This window comes from Macaca nemestrina, chromosome 14 (assembly GCF_043159975.1).
Source record: "Macaca nemestrina isolate mMacNem1 chromosome 14, mMacNem.hap1, whole genome shotgun sequence".
Classification (NCBI taxonomy): Eukaryota; Metazoa; Chordata; class Mammalia; order Primates; family Cercopithecidae; genus Macaca; species Macaca nemestrina.
In genome coordinates this window covers 30,235,177-30,254,077 of record NC_092138.1, presented here as the reverse complement: position 1 = coordinate 30,254,077, position 18,901 = coordinate 30,235,177, and the positions used below count along the sequence as shown (strand labels likewise).

Below are 18,901 nucleotides of genomic sequence, written 5' to 3'. Positions count from 1 at the left end.
GAGGCTGAGACACGAGAATCGCCTGTACCCGGGAGGCAGAGGTTGCAGTGAGCCAAGATGGCACCTCTACACTCCAGCCTGGGTGACACAGCAACTCTGTCTTGAAAAAAAAAAAAAAAAAAAAGTAAGCACCTATCAAAATGGAGACTGGGAAAAGACTCCCTTCTCTCCAAGTTCTTGCTCAAGGGTCCCTTCTTTGCCCACCTCATCTCAAACGGCCCTCACCCTGACTACTACCACTTGCTGTTCCCACAACTGGAGTTAATTTCTTCACAGTATTTATCACCTCCTGACATATTATAGGTCTACTGTCTATCTCCTGCACCCCACCTAGAATGTAAGCACCGCAGGGACAGAGGCTCTGTTCTTGTTTTGTTCACACTATATTCACAGCCTATACCTATGCTTGAGACCAAGTAGGAATCCAAGTAACAATTTTTACTTCATATTTTTTTAGAGATGGAGGTCTCACCATGCTGCCTAGGCTGGCCTCAAATTCCTGGGTTCTAGCAATCCTCCCGCCTCAGCCTCCAGAGTAACTGGAACTACAGATGTGTACCATTGCACCTGGCTCAAATTCAATAATTATTTGCTGAATTTAACGAATGAATTAATGGAGTCTCTCCTCTCATAAACGTTTTAACTGAAAACATTTTATGTCAGCATTTCTAATTGATAATATACTGGTAATAGTGGGTACAAACAGGGTAGGATTTTTTTAAAGGCAGTTCTATAAATAATGAGCAAGTAAATAACTGAAAGACAAAGAATAAAGCATCTTACCAAACTAGCAGCCCCAGAAGACAACCTCTAGGCCAGCCAACACCAGTTTACTTTTCTTCCAGCGTTAGTCCTCAGCCAGAGGCCAGTGAGGCTACCAGATAATAAGAATCAGCAGAGGTGCTTATGGATTTTGATTCTTAGTTTTCATTCTACAGATTACCACTCTAAAGCTTTCTCCATTTCTCCACCAAAAATGGTTCCAGCAGTTAAAAAATAATCCTTAGCTCCTGGAAAGACATTTTCCCCCAATCTTCCTCATTCCCAGGTCCTCAGGGTACCACCTACCTGTGATTTTACCCAGACTGGTTTTCTGGAAGTCAGGGTTCCTCAGCTCTTCAGTGCTTGCAGATTTCATGACAGAGTTGATAGACGACAGGGTGCTGATGAGCTGAGAGTTGAGGGAGCCAATCTGTGAGTGAGGCTCCCCGAAAGCTTCTGCCAGTTCACTGTAGTTCTCAGCCAGCAGTGTCTGCTGTTCTGCCAGCAGCTTCTGGATGCGCTCAATGTAGTGATCCAGGCCGGTCATCATTCCAGGTGGAGCCTGGGGCTGGGAGTTCTCCAGAGACACCCCTACAGGGTCATCCCCAACCCCCACGCTCCTTCTGCTGGCTGTCAGCCCCACAGTCAACTGTGGTGGCCCACAAGCTATGGTCCTCATTTTGAGACCAACCAGATAGTTGTCATTAATATTTATCTGCCCCACACCTGACTCTTTGGTCTTCACAGCTGATGGCCTGTCAAACCCAGAATGGCCAGAAAGCAACGTTCCAACACCAATGGACCGCGTCTTGGTGGAGGAGTTGATGTCCTTGACACGGCCTTCTCCTACAGCTACTGTCCGCGTCTCCACAGTCTGGGTGCTGGTCTGCTTGTCCAAAGTGCTTAGGCAAGTGTTGGTGCAGGAATCTATGAGGGTGGCCGTCTCGGTGTTGGTGAACTGGTGCACCTGTTCCAAATCCATGCTAGTGTCCTGGTCTGCGGTACGAGGCACTGCCATGACGGCAGCTTCCACTTGGCCAACAGCCTCAGTGTTCACGGCCCGGGAGGCACACTCCTTTGGAGAGCAGACAGTCACGTCAACAGAACAATCTCCACAACCGATAGACCGCACTTCTTTGAGATTCAAGTTTGTCTTGAGGAGTGTGAGGTCATTCACAGACTCCTCTGTGTTGCTGCCTGTTTCGCAGATGCTGACTTCCACACTCACACTCTTGTCACACATTTCCACAGACCTCCCAGCACAACGGTCGTGCATTTCCACCCTCTCCTTAACAATCCACCAATTCATGGGCAGCTCAGGCCCTACGACTTTGTTCTTACATTCGGGCTGGCAGGAGATGCCTACACTGTTTGTTTCCACGGAGGTCCCAACACACGTGTCCACCAGGTCTGTGTGACTGCCGACCATTTGGTCTCTGGTCTGCACCACTGCCTCCACCACCTTACTGAAAACAAGCGGCTGAGCCATCGTGGCTTTGTCAACCTTTTTCCTCGATCCAGCAGCCTGCAGCTCTTGTTTTAGTTTAGTCATCTCCCGGTCATGGGTGGTTTCTCTAAGCTGTACTTCTAGGCGATAGATCTTTTCCTTCAAGGCTTCTATGGTCTGCTGTTGCAGCTCAATTTCTTTGTCAGCTTCAGTCGTCACTCCAAGCATGGCCTCTGTCACACTGACCCCACAATTCCTCATCTCAGTAAGTGTCCCTACAGCTGCATCCTTACAGGACCTGGAGCCTCTGTGGTACACGATGATGTCATTCATGTTCTCCTCGGCACCCACAGCCACAGAACGGCACTCTCCATTCTCCCTGAACTCTGAGGAGGCCTCACAGCTGCTGTCCTGGATCTTCTGCTCCAGGGCTTGCATGTCTGCTGTAAGCTGCCGGAACTCCTTTATCCTCTGGGTGCTCTGTTCTACGCTCTCCATTTCTTCCTCCTCATAGTCGATGTATAGTTCCCCGCCACTTCCTCGGGCCCGGGAGAGCTGTTCCAGCTGGGAGGCGTTCCCTGCACTGTAGGACCGCTTCCTCACACCACAGACATTGTTCTGGGATGCAGCCCTTTGGTTTTTCAGCTGTGAGGCCAACTGCCTTTTCTCTTCTTGCAAGACAGAGATCTTTACCTGGAGCACAGGGATGGTTCGCACCTGCTCCTCCAGTTCCTTCAGGCGTTTCAGAGCAATGGCCATCTGCTCACGGATGTGCTGCAGGTGCATAGGGCTCACGTTGGTCACTGGGGTGGAGATCCCTGAGCTCAGGGGGCTGTGGCGGATGGAGCTCCCCATAGAGGAAGTGGTGGGAGCAGCTGGGGCATAGCCACCATAATCCCCATTACCTTGGTATCCATTGTGAAGCTGGTGTATGGCAGGATTGTGGTTTCCAGAACCCACAAAAGAGGGGAGGGAGCTTGTGGAGCCCATGCCTCCAAAACTGGCCAGCCTGGGCCTCCTGAACTCACCCGGTATCATCTGCATGGTGGCTCTCTCCTGTTCCAGTCTTCTCCGGGTCTCCATCAGTGTCTTGGTGACATGAAGGTTATGCTTTGGGAGTTGTGGTGAGGGAGGTGGCAGCTGTTGATGTTCTGGGATGGTAAGAAAAGGGAGTGAGGTCTCCAGAGGGGCAGGTGGCTTTGAGATTGGAGTTGACGTAACTTGGCTTCTGGCTAGGAGGAAGTTGGGGCACTGCTTGTTGTCATCACTGTTGGAGGATGAGAGGGATTCGGTGGAAGTCCATATACCTTGCTGACCAGATGTGGTCCTGGGTTCTGGGCATGGCACGGATGGCTTCCGCCTCTTCTGGATGTTCAGTCTTTTGATGGTGTTTCCCTTCTGTATGTCATCCACATATTTGAGGAAATCTAAGTCTAGTTGATAACCATAGGGGGTCTCCACAAAGTAAGGGTCTTTTTGTTCCTTGTCCTGGTCTCCATTCAGAATATCATCTGCTTTTCCTAGAAGAGGGAGAAAAGAATATTATAATGACACGCAATACACATAATGGTAAAAACTAGTATTTGTGTTTGTTGCAGTACAGCAAGCTGGTATGATTTTAAGAGTTGACACACCTATGTTGTAAACCTGGATCTACAACAACTGGGTAAGCAAGTTTTTTTTTTTTGAGCCAGGTCACTCTGTCACCCAGGCTGGAGTTGCAATGGCGTGATCTCGGCTCACTGCAGCCTCCGCCTCCCGGGATCAAGCAATTCTCCTATCTCAGCCTCCTGAGTTGCTGGGATTATAGAGGCACACCACCACGCCTGGCTAATTTTTACATTTTTAGTAGAGACAGGGTTTCACCATGTTGGCCAGGCTGGTCTGGAACTCCTGACCTTAGGTGATCCACCCTCCCCGGCCTCCCAAACTGCTGGGATTACAGGCGTGAGTCACTGCACCTGGCCTGGGTAAGCAAGTTAATAAACCTCTCTGAACTTCAGTTTCTCCCTGAGTAAAAATGGAGATGCAAATATTTAACTCACAGGCTTAAAACAATGTAATGAGATAATGATTGTATTATTTTTTAAAATTTTATCTTAGATTCAGGGAGTGCATGTGCAGGCTTGTTACATGGATCTATTGTGTAATGATGAGCTTTGAGCTTCTAGTGTACACATCACCCAAATAGTGAACACTATACCCAATAGGTAATTTTTCAACCCTCACTCCCCTCCTTCCCTACTTTTGTAGTCTAAAATGTCTACTATTTCCATCTTTTTCCATCTTTATGTCCATCAGTACTCAGAGATAATGATTTCAACGAGTCAAGCACACAGTAAGTCCTTACTATTTTTAAAATAATTCATTATAAAAGACACGAAAGGCCGGGCATGGTGGCTCACTCCTGTAATCCTAGCCCTTTGGGAGGCCAAGGTGGGTGGATCACCTGAGATCAAGAGTTTGAGACCAGCCTGGCCAACACGTGGTAAAACCTCGTCTCTACTAAAAATACAAAAATTGGCTGGGCATGGTGGCAGGTGCCTGTAATCCCAGTTGCTCAGGAGGCTGAGGCAGGAGAATCACTTGAATCCAGGAAGTGGAGGTTGCAGTAAGCCGAGATCTCGCCATTGCACTCCAGCCTGGGCAACAGGGCAAAAACTCTGTCGCAAAAAAAAAAAGAGACATGAAAGCATTGTCCAGTAGATAATTTCATTGGTCATCTACAGTCTCTTCGAATATAGACAGCAGACATTAAGATTCCTGTTTTTCAAAGTGTTATCTGAGGCACACAAAAAAACCAAAAGTCAGCAGCAGACAGACAAAGTCAGCAGCAGAACCAGGAGGCCTGGGATGAGATGTCCCTGCCCCTGTCTTTTGCAGACTGGGCTGCCTTTCTAAATGGAGGCCAAGGGCACTCAGCTCCTGACCACCTCCACAGGATTACAATTTGCCTTGACACCTCCCTGGCTGAGAAAGCTGGGGCATGGGATATTTAGTGATTTACTCTGGCAGCAAGGGTACAAGCACACAGAAGAAAGACTTCAACTCTATTTCGTGTCTTCCACTTCTCAGTTTCTCTCCTCATTTAAAAATAAAACCAAACCCTGTCTTAACTATAGGAAAAGTTTTCTCTGTGTTGACTTCTTTTGGACAAAACATTCCCTATCCCAGGAACACCTTGTTTTGTATTGTGATGAGTTCAAACAAATGCAAAGAATGAAGATAAGGGCAAAACCTACATACTCCAACCACTGGATCATGTGGCATTCAGTAAATACTACTTAAGGCCAAACCAGACATTTAAAAGAGGAAACACAAGAACCTTTCAAAGCACAGACCTTGTCGCTGACCTGGGCTATGCATTTCAAATTTAAAAGCAAGGTCATTTTTATTTGTTTAAATTGTAGGATCAAGTCATGTGTTGTGTTTTCCCAGAGCCACACTAACAAGCCGTGCATTTTTAGAGCTATGGAAAGAACCCAAAAGCAATGAGTGAAAATGTAAGCCATCAGTCTCCTTGCCCTCTTCTGAGTATACAAACCTACTTGACGGCTGTCAAGTTTGAAAGAACTTCCAGCAAACCTGGTTGCTGTCCGCCCTCCCAACCCCCAGCACTGCCGAACATTTACACCGCCAGTGTGAATGCTCTGAAGAACACTTCTGTCTCCATCTGCCCGCTTTCTTCCCAAATGTTGGAAAGAAAAGTACAAAAATGTTTGCCAAGCAGAGGAATAAAAAGGACATATATTCTTTATGTCCCAATTTAAAACAATATTAAATTGTTCTAGCTGTTCGATTCTAACACGTGTGGGAAGTGAATTCTATGTGAAAGAAGTGCCCAGCAGCGGTCATGCCCTAGCCCAAGAATGGGAGGGCTGGCCGGGAGCGCCGTGCCTGGAAATTTGTGCTCATGTTCATAGTGCTCATGTTAATAGAATGTAGCCGTCCTTTTCTCTTTCCTTTTTAGCTTTCATCTCCATATGGAGAAGGTGATCACTCAAAATATGCAGCCAGACCTGTTTCCAGTACTGTCTGAAATTCCATAAACAAAGAGAAACTACAGCTTGGGTGTCAGACAGGCAGGCTAATCTGGCCCACCCGGGATGTGTGTGTGAGCCGGTGAGTCTAAGCTGAACGCCTGTAGACCTGTGGGGTCGCTGTGGTCGAGTAAAGTGGCCAAGCAGCACGCAGCCTTCCCGGTCACCCTCGCCCAAGGCCCCCCGGGGATTCCGCCAGCGGTGACCGCCCCACGCCACTCGCAGCTCACCTACCAGGTGGCGCCCGCTGCGCTCTCTGCCGGCCCGCGCTGCACCGCTCACCAGCTCGCTCCCAGCTCACCAGGACCCAGCCTCAGACGTCCTCGATTCTCACCCCACAAGGAAGTTTCAACATTCGTGTAAACTTAGCCAGCCACGCACAAATGCCATAGGCTGAGTTTTCACCAATGAAGTCTCCCTCCGGCTGCAGTGACACCACCCCCAGCACACTCAGCTGTTCCGCATTCCTTGTTTTCTTAATGAAAACAGGAAACCGGGATCTTCTGAAAATGTGTGTTCTTCACTCCAGTTTTGCCAGTTGATTTTTAAATAAAGCTAGCACTTCAAGCATCTCCACAGAGAGGCTCTGTTTTTCCTATACTAGTCACTTCTTCATGAAAGAGTCTGTGTTCTCCTGCTCAGCCCTCGGTCACCTGAGGAGGTGCAGAGGCACAATCACCCCACTGTTCTCTGTGGGTTCTCAGGGTCTCAGCAGCACTCACTGGTTTCAGAGCACTGCAGGATTCTGCTCAGCCCTGGGCTCACGACACGTGGCAAGTAGTTATCCTTTATCATTAATTTCAACTGAGCCTTTGCCACTGATGAAAGCTTCTTCTTAAAAAATGAAACAAAAACAAATCTTTTTTTCCAGATACAAAAGTAGTACACACTTGTAAAAAAAAAAAAAAAAAAAAAAAAAAAAAAAAAAAAAAAGCCATATACAGATAATTTAAAGAACGTAAGAAAAGGCACTCAGATCTCACCATCTAGTGGCAAGCATTAATATTTTGGTGTAACTCCTAGTTTTTCTATGTATTTATTAACATAGCTACTTTTCCCACTTAAGGATTTTCAGTAGGAAAGATGAACTGACTCAACATCAGTATTTAAAACACAACAAAACATATCACAGTTTTTACCAAAACCTAACTGGTCCATCTTTAGTTATTTCTTTAGTTCACCTTGTAGGAATCACAAAAGACATGGATCACACTAAATTACCCCCAAATGAACTTTGGACTTCTGGGAATCAGGAGAGGTTAGAATTTAACCAAGTTAGGCTTGCTTATTTCCTAATACTGTTCAAACCAGGCTACCCAAAAGACTTGTAATTCAAGCTTCCTTCTCCAGCAAGTAAAAAAGTGAGATGTGTTTTCAAGGTGTCATTTTCACAAACAATTGTCCATGGTAAAAATTATTCTACAATAAAACTACCCAGTGTCATTATTTTTTTAATATCCTGCTTTCTAGTGTATGTTTGCATACATCAACATAAATTAGGCATTTATGAGTCCCTGATTTATTTCCAAACTTTAACAAGACCAAAAAAATTTTTTGTCTTTTGTACCAGACTGTAAGCATGCAGACAGCAAAAAATTTAATTAAAAAATTTTTTTCTGGCAGGGAGCGCTAGCTCAGACCTGTAATCCCAGCACTTCGGGAGACCGAGGAGGGTGGATCATCTGAAGGTCAGGAGTTTGAGACCAGCCTGGCCAACATGGTGAAACCCCCATCTCTACTAAAAATATAAAAAATTACCCAAGCATAGTGGCAGGCACCTGTAATCCCAGCTACTCGGGCTAAGGCAGGAGAATCGTTTGAACCTGGGAGGTGAAGGCTGCAGTGAGCTGAGAACACTGCATATACATATATATATATATTTTTTTTTTCATTGCTTCCTCTCCTAACCACACACCAACTATCAATATGTTGGGAAGAAAGGAGATGTTTAACAATGTTTACTGAAGGAATAAATAACTGAATATATAGTATAACATAATAATCTTGCTAGAGTACAGTGGCACCATCTTGGCTCACTGCAACCTCCGCCTCCCTGGTTCAAGGGATTCTCCTGCCTCAGCCTCCCGAGGAGCTGGGATTACAGGCACATGCCACCATGCCCAGCTAATTTTTGTATTTTTAGTACAGATGGGGTTTCACTATATTGGCCAGGCTGATCTCAAACTCCTGACCTCAGGTAATCTGCCTGCCTTGGCCTCTCAAAGTGCTAAGATTACAGCTGTGAGCCACTGTGCCTGGCCAACAGTATAAGAGAATAAACTTTGAAAAACATCTTGATGCTCTGAAGACAGAAGTTGTTTGTTAAATATTAGTGTTGGGAGGGATTGCATTGGGAGTTATACCTGATGTAAATGACGAGTTGATGGGTGCTGACGAGTTGATGGGTGCAGCACAGCAACATGGCACAAGTATACATATGTAACAAACCTGCACGTTATGCACATGTACCCTAGAACTTAAAGTATAATAATAATAATAAAAAAATAAGTACATATCGGAATAAAATAAGACGGTAAAAAAAAAATAAATAAATATTAGTGTTAAGGACATTTCTTACATGATACTATTTCAGTTATCTTTAGGTTGTAGAATTATAGGTGATTTTTATTTTGTTCATTTTATAATTTTTACAACACATGGGTATTTGTCCTTTTTTTTCGAGACAGGGTCCCACTCTGTTGCCCAGGCTAGGGTGTGGTGGTACGATCATGGCTCACTATAGTCTCTATCCCCTGGGCTCAAGTGATCCTCCTGCCTCAGCTTCCTGAGTAGCTGGGAACTACAGGTATGTAGCACCATGCCTGACAATTTTAATTTTTATTTATTTATTTTTATTTTTTATTTTTAGTAGAGACGAGGTCTTGCTATTTTGCTCAGGCTGGTCTTGAACTCCTGGCCTCAAGCCTCTCCCACCTCAGTCTCTCAAAATGCTGGGATTACAGGTATGAGCCACTATACCTGGCCTGGGCATTTGTCTTAAAATATATTACAAGAAGTCACTATTTGGAAGGCAAATGGAATTGATTGCAATAAACTGAGAAAGTTCATTTGGGAGGCGAATGAATGGGGGCAAAGACAGCTTGATGTTCTTTAGTATACATCATCCCCTCCTTCCACACTAATGGGGGCAAATAAAAGTCTATAAGCAGAAGTGTCATGTAGTATACCCCAGGAACCTCCATTAAAAAAACAGAAATAATTCTTTCATCTATGTTCTTATTTGTGCCTTCCTCTGTCCTGCTGCCTGGAATGCAGATGTGATGACTAGAACACTAGTGTAACTTTGAAACATGAGTTCATATCTAGGGTGGAGGAACAATGTACCAGAAGGAACTTGGGCCTCAAAGCACTTTGTGGATCAGAGCTACTATAACATTCCTGAAAAGCCTACCTCTATACTTTTAAGTGAAAAAGATACAAAGGTCTATTTTGTTTTAGATACTGTTTGTTTTGGTCTTGTTTACTTGGCGTTACACTGAATTCTAACAGATACTGCAGTAACTTCCCCCATTCCCTCTCAAAAATTAAGACTAGATCTTAAAAAGGAGAAAGATGCTAAATGATTAACTGGAAAAGTGTTACAATAAAACTTAAATTATTAATTCAGGATGAAGAGGAAGTATAAAAACATCAGTTTTGGCTGGCAGCGGTGGCTCACGCCTGTAATCCCAGCACTTTGGGAGGCCAAGGTGGGCAGATTGCCTGAGGTCAGGAGTTCAAGACCAGTCTGGCCAACATGGTGAAACTAGGCCTCTACTAAAAACGCAAAACATTTAGCCAGGCATGGTGGTGTGCACCTGTAATCCCAGCTTTTCAGGAGGGTAAGGCAGGGGAATTGCTTAAACCAGGAAGGTGGAAGTTGCAGTGAGCCAAGATCACGCCACTGCACTCCAGCCTGGGCGACAGAGCAAGACTCCATCTTAAAAAAAAAAAAAAAAAAAAAGTTTTTAAAAAAAAACTCTACCTGGGTTATACAGAGACTCTTAACTGCTTTAAAAGTCTTTTTGGACTAACAGAACTATGCCTGCTTTCGCACAGTCAAAATTCCACTGGCTATATCTGCAACTGAAATCCTGAGAGTAACAGCTTCCAACTAAATATTCTGGAATTGGAGGGCTGTCCCTGGTGTTTACAAGAATTTTTTGAATGTCTGGAACTCCAGCGGTGGAGACTGCTCCTGGCACCACCTCTACCTTCATTATATAAACATTTATTGAAAGCTTAACTAGGTACAGAAAATGGTCCTATTCAGTGTAAGGAGTAGGAGGAAAAATTTATAAGAAATAAAATAAGATACAGTCTAGCTGAGAGATGACTACCAAACACCCTTAACATAACACTAATTGAGACCAGTTACAAAGGCATATGTCAACAATGCAGGCCGGGAGCAGAGACTCACGCCTGTAATCCCAGCACTTTGGGAGGCCAGGGTGGGCAGTTCACTTGAGGTCATGAGTTTGAGACCAGCCTGGCCAACATGGTGAAACCCTGTCTCTACTAAAAATACAAAAATTAGCCAGGTGTGGTGGTGCATGCCTGCAATCCCAGCTACTCGGGAGGCTGAATGCAGGAGAATCGCTTCAACTTAAGAGGCGGAGGTTGCAGTGAACCGAGATCGCACCACTGCATTCCAGCCTGGGCGACAGAGAAAGATTGTCTAAAAAAATCCAAAAAACAACAACCCCGACCCCACTCTGAAAAACCAAAACACAATGCAGTATGAAAGTATGTAAACTAGTGATCAGAACAGAACCAAGTTAACCAGAGATGAGTTCTGAAGACAACATAAATGACAGAGTAAAAAGGTGAAGGGCCAGGGCAGCGCCTGTTGGTGCTGCTGAAGGAATGCCAAGGTTAGACAAGGAGAAGACGATGAGTAGAGGCCACCAATCTCACAGCCTGGAGCAGGGCAAGTTTTTCCACTGAAACTAGGGACTAAAAGGCGTCAACAAAGATTGTCTTGACAATTGTGTGTGTGTGAGACTGAGGTAGGGAAAGAGGCTAAATTCAATGGGACCAGTTAAAATGTTACAATACCCAGGGGGCAGTGTAGACCGAATAAAACATTTATTCACACATTCAACTTACATTTATAATTGATATTGATAATAAAGGCACATGAATTAGTATCTACTTTCTGTCTCTCTTTCTCTCTCTAGTTTTCCGTGGATCTTCACTTACTATTTAGCATGTACTGTTCTAGGAGCTGGGAACACTGAACAAAAGGGACAAAGCCTCCGCTCTCGCAAGGCTCACAGTCTAGTGGGGAGGGGGTGCATAGAAAAGTAATTAAAGGCAGAAGTGAAGCAAACAGCTACATGACAGCTGTCATTGCCAGAAATTATACCAGTGTCTCAAGGTAAGTGGATGGACTGCTAACTAACACTGGGCTCCATGTCGTCTTAGGTTGGCATCATCTCTGAGCAAACTTACTCCTAGACACCAAGGGTCACAGAGTCCATTTCCTCCCTCTCTCTCCCAACTAAGTTTGCACAGTCTGTAATTTGGGGTAACCAAACACCAATGTGACGGCATCAATTAGAGAAAACTCTCCAAGTTCAGACCAAATTCCCATGTGTTCAGAGAAAAGGTGGAATCAACAAACTGATGGCAAGTCTGCTCCTTATTTATATATTTATCTCCTATAAAACTTAGTGCTCTGTGAGAGGGGCCCAATTTACGGCCTCGAGAACAGTGCGACATTTGCTTGCAATTCTTCTGCATTAACAAAGTGAAATGGAGTTACGGGTATTTCAACAATCATTCATCTAGATTCATAAAGTACTATATGATTTTAACTTTCAGTGCAACTAAACTTGCTGTCCAAATAATACGTGGTTTGGAAAGACATAAAAATTAACGTACTTACCAGGAAGAAGATTAGATCACAGGAAACTAGTCTGGGAGTACTAACCTGCTTGCAGTGATTCTCAACTGGAGGTAATTTTTCTTTTAAACCAACCAAACGAGGCGTGGAGGTGATTTTGCCCCATGAAGAGACATTTGGCAATGCCTGAAGATATTTATCCTTGTCACTGCTTGGGGTGCTACTGGAATCTAGTGTGTAGAGGCCAGAGCTGTGCACACATTCTGCCATGCACAAGACAGGCCCTCCCTCCCCCAACAAAGAATTATCTAGCCCATAATGTCAGTAGCGCTGAGGCTGAGACAGCCTGTGCTGGAGACAGTAAGAAGAATAAAAATTCACAGATAGCAACTCAAAGTTTGGCTGTATAATCTGTAGTCTTCTGCTGGGTGCGGTGGCTCACGCCTGTAATCCCAGCACTTTGCGAGGCGGAGGCAGGTGGATCACCTGAGGTGGAGAGTTCAAGAGCAGGCTGACCAACATGGAAAAACTCCATCTCTACCAAAAATACAAAATTAGCCGGGCATGGTGGTGCATGCCTGTAATCCTAGGTACTTGGGAGGCTGAGGCAGGAAAATCGCTTGAACCTGGGAGGCAAAGGTTGCGGTGAGCCAAGATCGTGCTATTGCACTCCAGCCTGGGCAAGAGCGAAACTCCGTCTCGGGAAAAAAAAAAAAGTCTGTAGTCTTCAAGTTTTTCATTTCCTACTGGGGCCAATAACACTATGCTCAGGTGACAGAGTGACAAAAACGCCACTTTTGAGTAAAAAAAGCATTCAATACTTTTCTACATACTCTACCACAATGAGCCATTCTTTAACATGAGCAAAAAGCACTGGGGTGAAAGAATGTGTCCTGTGGACTTTATAACGGAAGAGACTTTGATATTATTACTTTATCTATTAATTAGGACACACTGACTTCTTTGTTCTGATTTCACTGCTGCACACTCTAGGCCCAATTACTGACTGATGGTGCTGTGAAAAATAATTACACTCTTGTGCCACAACTTTCACACACTATTTATGTGTTTTTCTTCACCAGATACCACACCTGACTGTTGAAACTGAAGAGCTTTGCTAATTCCCATTAATGTTATTGTCCCCTCTCAGATGAAGCATGAAGATTTTGCCTGAAGAGCTGAGTCAGTCCTAGAGAAGTACATAATTATCACAGATTTCCACATTTAAAAGCCCCAGAGTGTAAGCATCCTGCTGTTCAAAGCAGTCAAAAAGATTCCACGTCAGCAGGAAAGCAAAGTAGGATGAACTCAGGAAGACAGGCAAGTTCTCATGAAGCTAATTACTCAGAGTATGAAAGTAATTAAGTTAGCACATCAACTTTTCCAAGAGTGGAAAGTGTTCTAAGAAGACAGGGAAGTACAACAGCGTCCTTCTGAACGGGTTTAGCAGGCGGCATCTCCTGATGACACTGTTCGCATTAAGCTCTTTGAGACCCAGCAGCTTCGCTTCCTATATCAAATTTGTGTGAGGAACACCATTTGTTAGAGAACACGCAATAAAAAGGGTAGCAATATGAGTGTTCCTCCTTCTGGCTTAAAAGAATGTATAGCAAATGAGATTTTCTTTTGCTCTTGCATTTACCAAAGAGTTCTTTTTAAGCCTGCTCTTTTCCCTCCCAGATAAAACCCACTCATTCAGTCATTCAAATGATGGGCACCTGCCAAGTGCTAGGCTTTTTCTAAGAAGCCTGAAATCCTTCTCCTCACAGAGTTTATACTGCCTATTGTAATTTCACCAATACCTCTTCAGGTTATAGGTAGGTAGGTAGGTAGGTAGGTAGGTAAGTATGTATTCATTCATTCTTTTAGAGACAGGGTCTCGCTCTGTCACCCAGGGTGGAGTGTAGTGGCACAGTCACAGCTCACTGCAGCCTTGAACTCCCCAGCTCAAGTGATCCTCCTGCCTCAGCCTCTCTAGTAGCTAGGACTACAGATGTGTGTCATCAAACTTGGCTAATTTTTAAATTTTTTATAGAGATGGGGTCCGACTATGTTGCCCAGGCTAGTATAGCTGTTTTAAATAGCTACCTAAACACTTCATGCAAATACAATTGTAACATTAAAGAAAGCAAAAGTATTTGCCAGAAGTTCATAAGAAATATCAGGTCAGTTGACACATATGTAGCATAACTGCAATTTTACAGGCTTGGTTTGTTTATATGATTAAGTTAGAATGTGGTGTTGCTTCCTGTACTCCTCTTTCTAACTCCTTTTGGCTTCTCCCCCGCAATCTTTGGATTTCCTCTCATGGATACTCTTATCTTGACTTTTTTTTTTAACAGACATTAACTTGCACACTACTCCTATATCTTCCACTGTCTCTCATCACTACCCCTCTCCATACCAGCTCCATCTTCCATGTTTACCTGTTCCCACACTCTGTAAAGAGAATGCTGATCTAAGGAAGATGCAGTTGTTACACTGAAAGATGGACGTATTCTTTCATTCAGCAAATATTTATTAAGTGCCTGCAATAGGCCAAACACTGCTAGGTGCTAAGCAAAACACACACAGAGCCTGTCTGGGTAGAACTTATGAAGCATAGGAGGAGACAGACAAGTGATCACATAAATAACAACCGTACTAAGTGTTGTGAAAGTAAAATACAGGCGTTATGCTGGAACAGAGCGGGGACCCCGCCTAGGCTACAGGTAGGGAGGGTTCTTCAAGGGAGTGGTAGCTAAGGAATCCACCGGGCAGTGTGCTGGGGATGTGTGGAGGGATGGGAGAAATTCTAGGCAGAGGAAAGAGCATATGCAAAACCTTCCACTTTTAAGAACTGGGAAGGGGACTTTGCAAAGGCTGCAGTGAGGCAGAAAGGGGACAGACAGAGCCCTAACCCAACAGCACCCTGGGGATCAAGTTTTTGCATCACAGATGCATTGGTAAGCTATTGAATGGTTTTAAACAAGGGAGTGAAATGATCAGATTTGCATTTTAATAAGATTGCTCTGGCTAGATGCTGGAGATTAAAATTCTCCTCAGTATCCTCCATTAGGGTTTCCATGGATTATTCAAGTCCCCATGAATTTTTGTCTAGGTATAACAAATTCCTTTTCACCATGTGAATTTTATCTACCCAATTAGAAAATAAGTGGTAATAGTAAGAGAAGTTCTGGTGGTATTCAGCCACTAGAACTTTGACACTGTCTGCATTTGGGCTAGCCAGCCTGTAGCCTTAACTCTGTCTGCCCCTAATACTTAGGAGGAAACTGAGAAGGCCCAACAAATTCCAGCTACTCTGGGCTGACCTGGAGACCAGGATCAGGTCTCCAGGCTTGTCTTCTAGGGCTGTTACCTCATTCTGCTACTAAAAAAAAAAAATTCTTTAAACCAGTGGATGACTCACCGCAGAGAAAAGTGATGGGATTCCTTTTCTGAAGGTTATTAAAGTATGAGAAATCTAACCTGGGAAGGACGGATATGGCATGAGTGAGGGCAGGAAGAAAGAGGAGACAACATTTTTGGGAATCCAGGTTCTGATTTAGCATGTTGAGATGCAGAACACAGACTTGCTCTGTGTTTGAAACTCTAGGATGGGAAGAGCAAGGACTGAAAATGCCCGTGAGACTAAGACAATGCAGACCCTGGCAGCCAGCAAGTGTCTCTGGAGGCAGGAGAGAAAGGCGGGCAGCACGCTGTTTCCAGCTTTGTGTACCTCTCCACCCACACCTGACCAGGGCCTGAATTGGCCAATAGGGAAAGCTAAAGGCAGATGATAGGGCCTGGGGAACTTAAGCAATATACTCTGAAAATGCAAAACTTCTACCCACCAGATGGTCTCCGACAAGCTGAATTTCAGGTTGGCTTGCCTCTAGTGTCCCAAGTGTTACTGCCTACCACAGATCTTGTTGCAGGTGACCCATACTGTCAGAGATAAATACATATCTAGAACTCAGATAACACCCTCTGCCTACCAGTTATTATTCTCAATCGTCGTAAGACATCAGATTGGCTATTTAATGCCAGTGTCAAGGGTCTATTTGATTCAAACTCTTTTGAACCCCCACTAGCCAAATCTAGGATAATTTGAGCATTAGTATAATTAATGATAGTAACAAGTTACAATCCATTGAATAAACTAGGTATCTACTTGTGAGTCCACTATGCTATAATAAATATGTTGGAATACCAACTAATATATACAAGGAATTATGTAAACAGAAAATCACCATGGACCAATTATTAGAACAGTGGCTGATTCAGGTAGGAATTACTAGCTAAGGTTAGTGGATAGAGATTTCCTACCAAAGACTAGGACACTGGTGTGGTCTCAGAATATCTCACCAGAAAATAACATCAATCATTAAAAAAAAAAAAGGTGACTCTATGATAAGAAAGCTGACAAATAACCACCTCGACCAGGTGATCAAAGTTGACATCATGTATTTGCACGGGGAAGAGCAGAGCGTCACTTTTGCACTGTCCTGCCAAGAAGGCATGGCCTGGACCCTGCTTGAAACACATTCTATAGAACGTCAGGCCTCTCTTTTTAAAACCATCAAGGCCATGAAAAAAAGGTAAAAATGAGAACTTTTCAGATGGAAGGAGACTAAAAAGACATGACAACTGCATTTCTACACACACACACACACACACACACACACACACACACACACACGGAACAAATATGGTAAAATGTTAACCACTGGGAAATCTGAATCTGGGTGAGGGAGCCATGAGAGCTCTTTTAACAAATTTTCTGTATGATTAAAATTATTTAAAAATAAGTATTATTTATGTCTTTCTTCGTTTGCGCATCAATGTCCTTAGGGTGCATGAGTGCAGTCAGCCTGTCACCAGGGAGCACAGACCAGACTCTGCTATTGCTCATAATGCAAATATGCAGCCTGTTTTCAGGGGCAGATGGCTTTGCTTTCCTGTATTACATATTATTTGAGAAATTTTACATTTGTTTCAGGTATTCCTGGAAACGTCTACAACTTCTCAATTACTATCCTTGCAAATTGATGTGCCAGGAGCTCCATTTTAAAGAATAAAGCCTAAAAGCTCTTTTCTGTGGCATAAAATGTCAACAATTTAACCCCAATCCAGCACCTCCCAGGGTCCTCCCAGCCCAAACCTCAACATACTGGGAAACTTTCAAGCTTATCTATCTTTGTTCATTCTATCCCCTCTACCCAGCTCATTCTATACCTCTACCCTTCCCCATACTCTCCCATCTGTCAAAATCAGCTGCATCATCCTTTTTAAAGGGCCCAACCCAGATGTCTCATTTTTGTAAAGCCCTACTTACCCTCAACTGCTCTGTCCTGGGAAGAACTGGTCCCCTTCTTCCCTCTTTTTTCCTAAGTCACTTTGCCTATATACGCCGAACTGTTAGCAGGCACATGCCTGTGTTTCTACCAGACTCTTAAGTGTCTAGGGGAGGCAGAAGTCAAACTTTGTTTTTGAGACGGAGTCTTGCTCTGTCGCCCAGGCTGGAGTGCAGTGGCGCGATCTCGGCTCACTGCAAGCTCCGCCTCACGGGTTCACACCATTCTCCTGCCTCAGTCTCCTGAGTAGCTGGGACTACAGGCGCCCGCCACCACGCCTGGCTAATTTTTTGTATTTTTAGTAGAGATGGGGTTTCATCGTGTTAGCCAGGATGGTCTCTATCTCCTGACCTCGTGATCCGCCCGCCTCCGCTTCCCAAAGTGCTGGGATTACAGGCGTGAGACACCACACCTGGCCCTCAAGCAGTATTTATGTTTGTATTCCTCAGTACTTGGCGCTTGGTACATGGCCCTCTTAGTATCTGTTGAAGTGAAAAGCATCTAGGCATCTACTGATGAATAAGTATAACAGAGGAAGAGAGGAAGACATGTAGTGATTTAAAGCAGGCACTCTGGGACCAGACTGCCTGGGTTTGAATCCTGGCTCTGCTGCTTTGCAGCTGTCAGCAAATTAGATTATATTCCAATTGTTTGAGAAAATAATAGTACCTGCATCAGTGTGTTGTCACTTAGAACAATGTGTGGGTTCTATTGTCGCTACTACTGGTACCGGATCACCCTCTGTTGTCTGGAGAAGCACACAACCCTGGCCCCCCAGAGAGGATCCAGAACTCTTCCTCCTCTATACCCTGCCCCCACCCCCATGAAGTCAGGGTTTAAGGTATTTGTGATACTTGTTCAAGATCAAGTAAGTTCTGCTATGGTTTCTTCTTCTTAAGAGTGGATGAGGGAGATGCCAGCAGGGCCCTGTACGGGATGTGTTAGTGTGTGCGTGCACTGCTTGGGCAGAGAGGTATGTACTAGGTAAGGGGGAGTCCTAGTCCAGCACAGGAAGGAAATAAAAGCAAAAGCAGACAAACACCCCCTAACTTTTAGAGTATATTATGGCCAGGTTAAAATATCTCCATCTCACAACATGAGGACAAAGGTGAGTGCTGATTATTCTGCACACTCATTCTGCAGCTCTCCTGAAGTCCTCAGGGCACAGTGCTCTCTAACACACCATGCAGAGACAGTGCTTTAAACCACCTAGAGCACCTCCATGGTAGTCATCCTGAATGGCCTGCCTAGGCTGGGGGAAGGTATACTTTTCTTTTCATAAAACAAGAACAGGAACTATGATCACTTCCTAGTTCATGGATGAGCAATGGGCAGGAGAGCCCTGGAATCATACAATGCAGTGATGTGATTCATACCCTTAAAACGAGGGGGTCAGTGGGACTCTGATTTCCAAAGTTCCTTCCAGGCTATGAGTAGCTGTTGACTATACTTGATACAAAATTTCTTA

The 18,901-nt window shown here is 44.4% G+C and overlaps 1 protein-coding gene across 19 annotated transcripts in view; it reads right to left on the bottom strand.

Moving 5' to 3' along the window:
* Positions 1–18,901, bottom strand: part of LOC105491800 (KN motif and ankyrin repeat domains 1) — a 240,821-nt gene that overhangs the window by 31,589 nt on the left and 190,331 nt on the right. For 15 of the 19 annotated variants that reach the window (XM_071077720.1, XM_071077721.1, XM_071077719.1 and 12 more), the window contains one exon: positions 1,069–3,729. In XM_071077720.1, the coding sequence (XP_070933821.1) occupies positions 1,069–3,729 (2,661 nt within the window). Of the gene's footprint in view, positions 1–1,068; positions 3,730–6,479; positions 6,885–18,901 lie in introns of those variants that run through there. The other 4 variants (XM_024796057.2, XM_024796055.2, XM_024796052.2 and 1 more) reach the window with 4 other exon arrangements.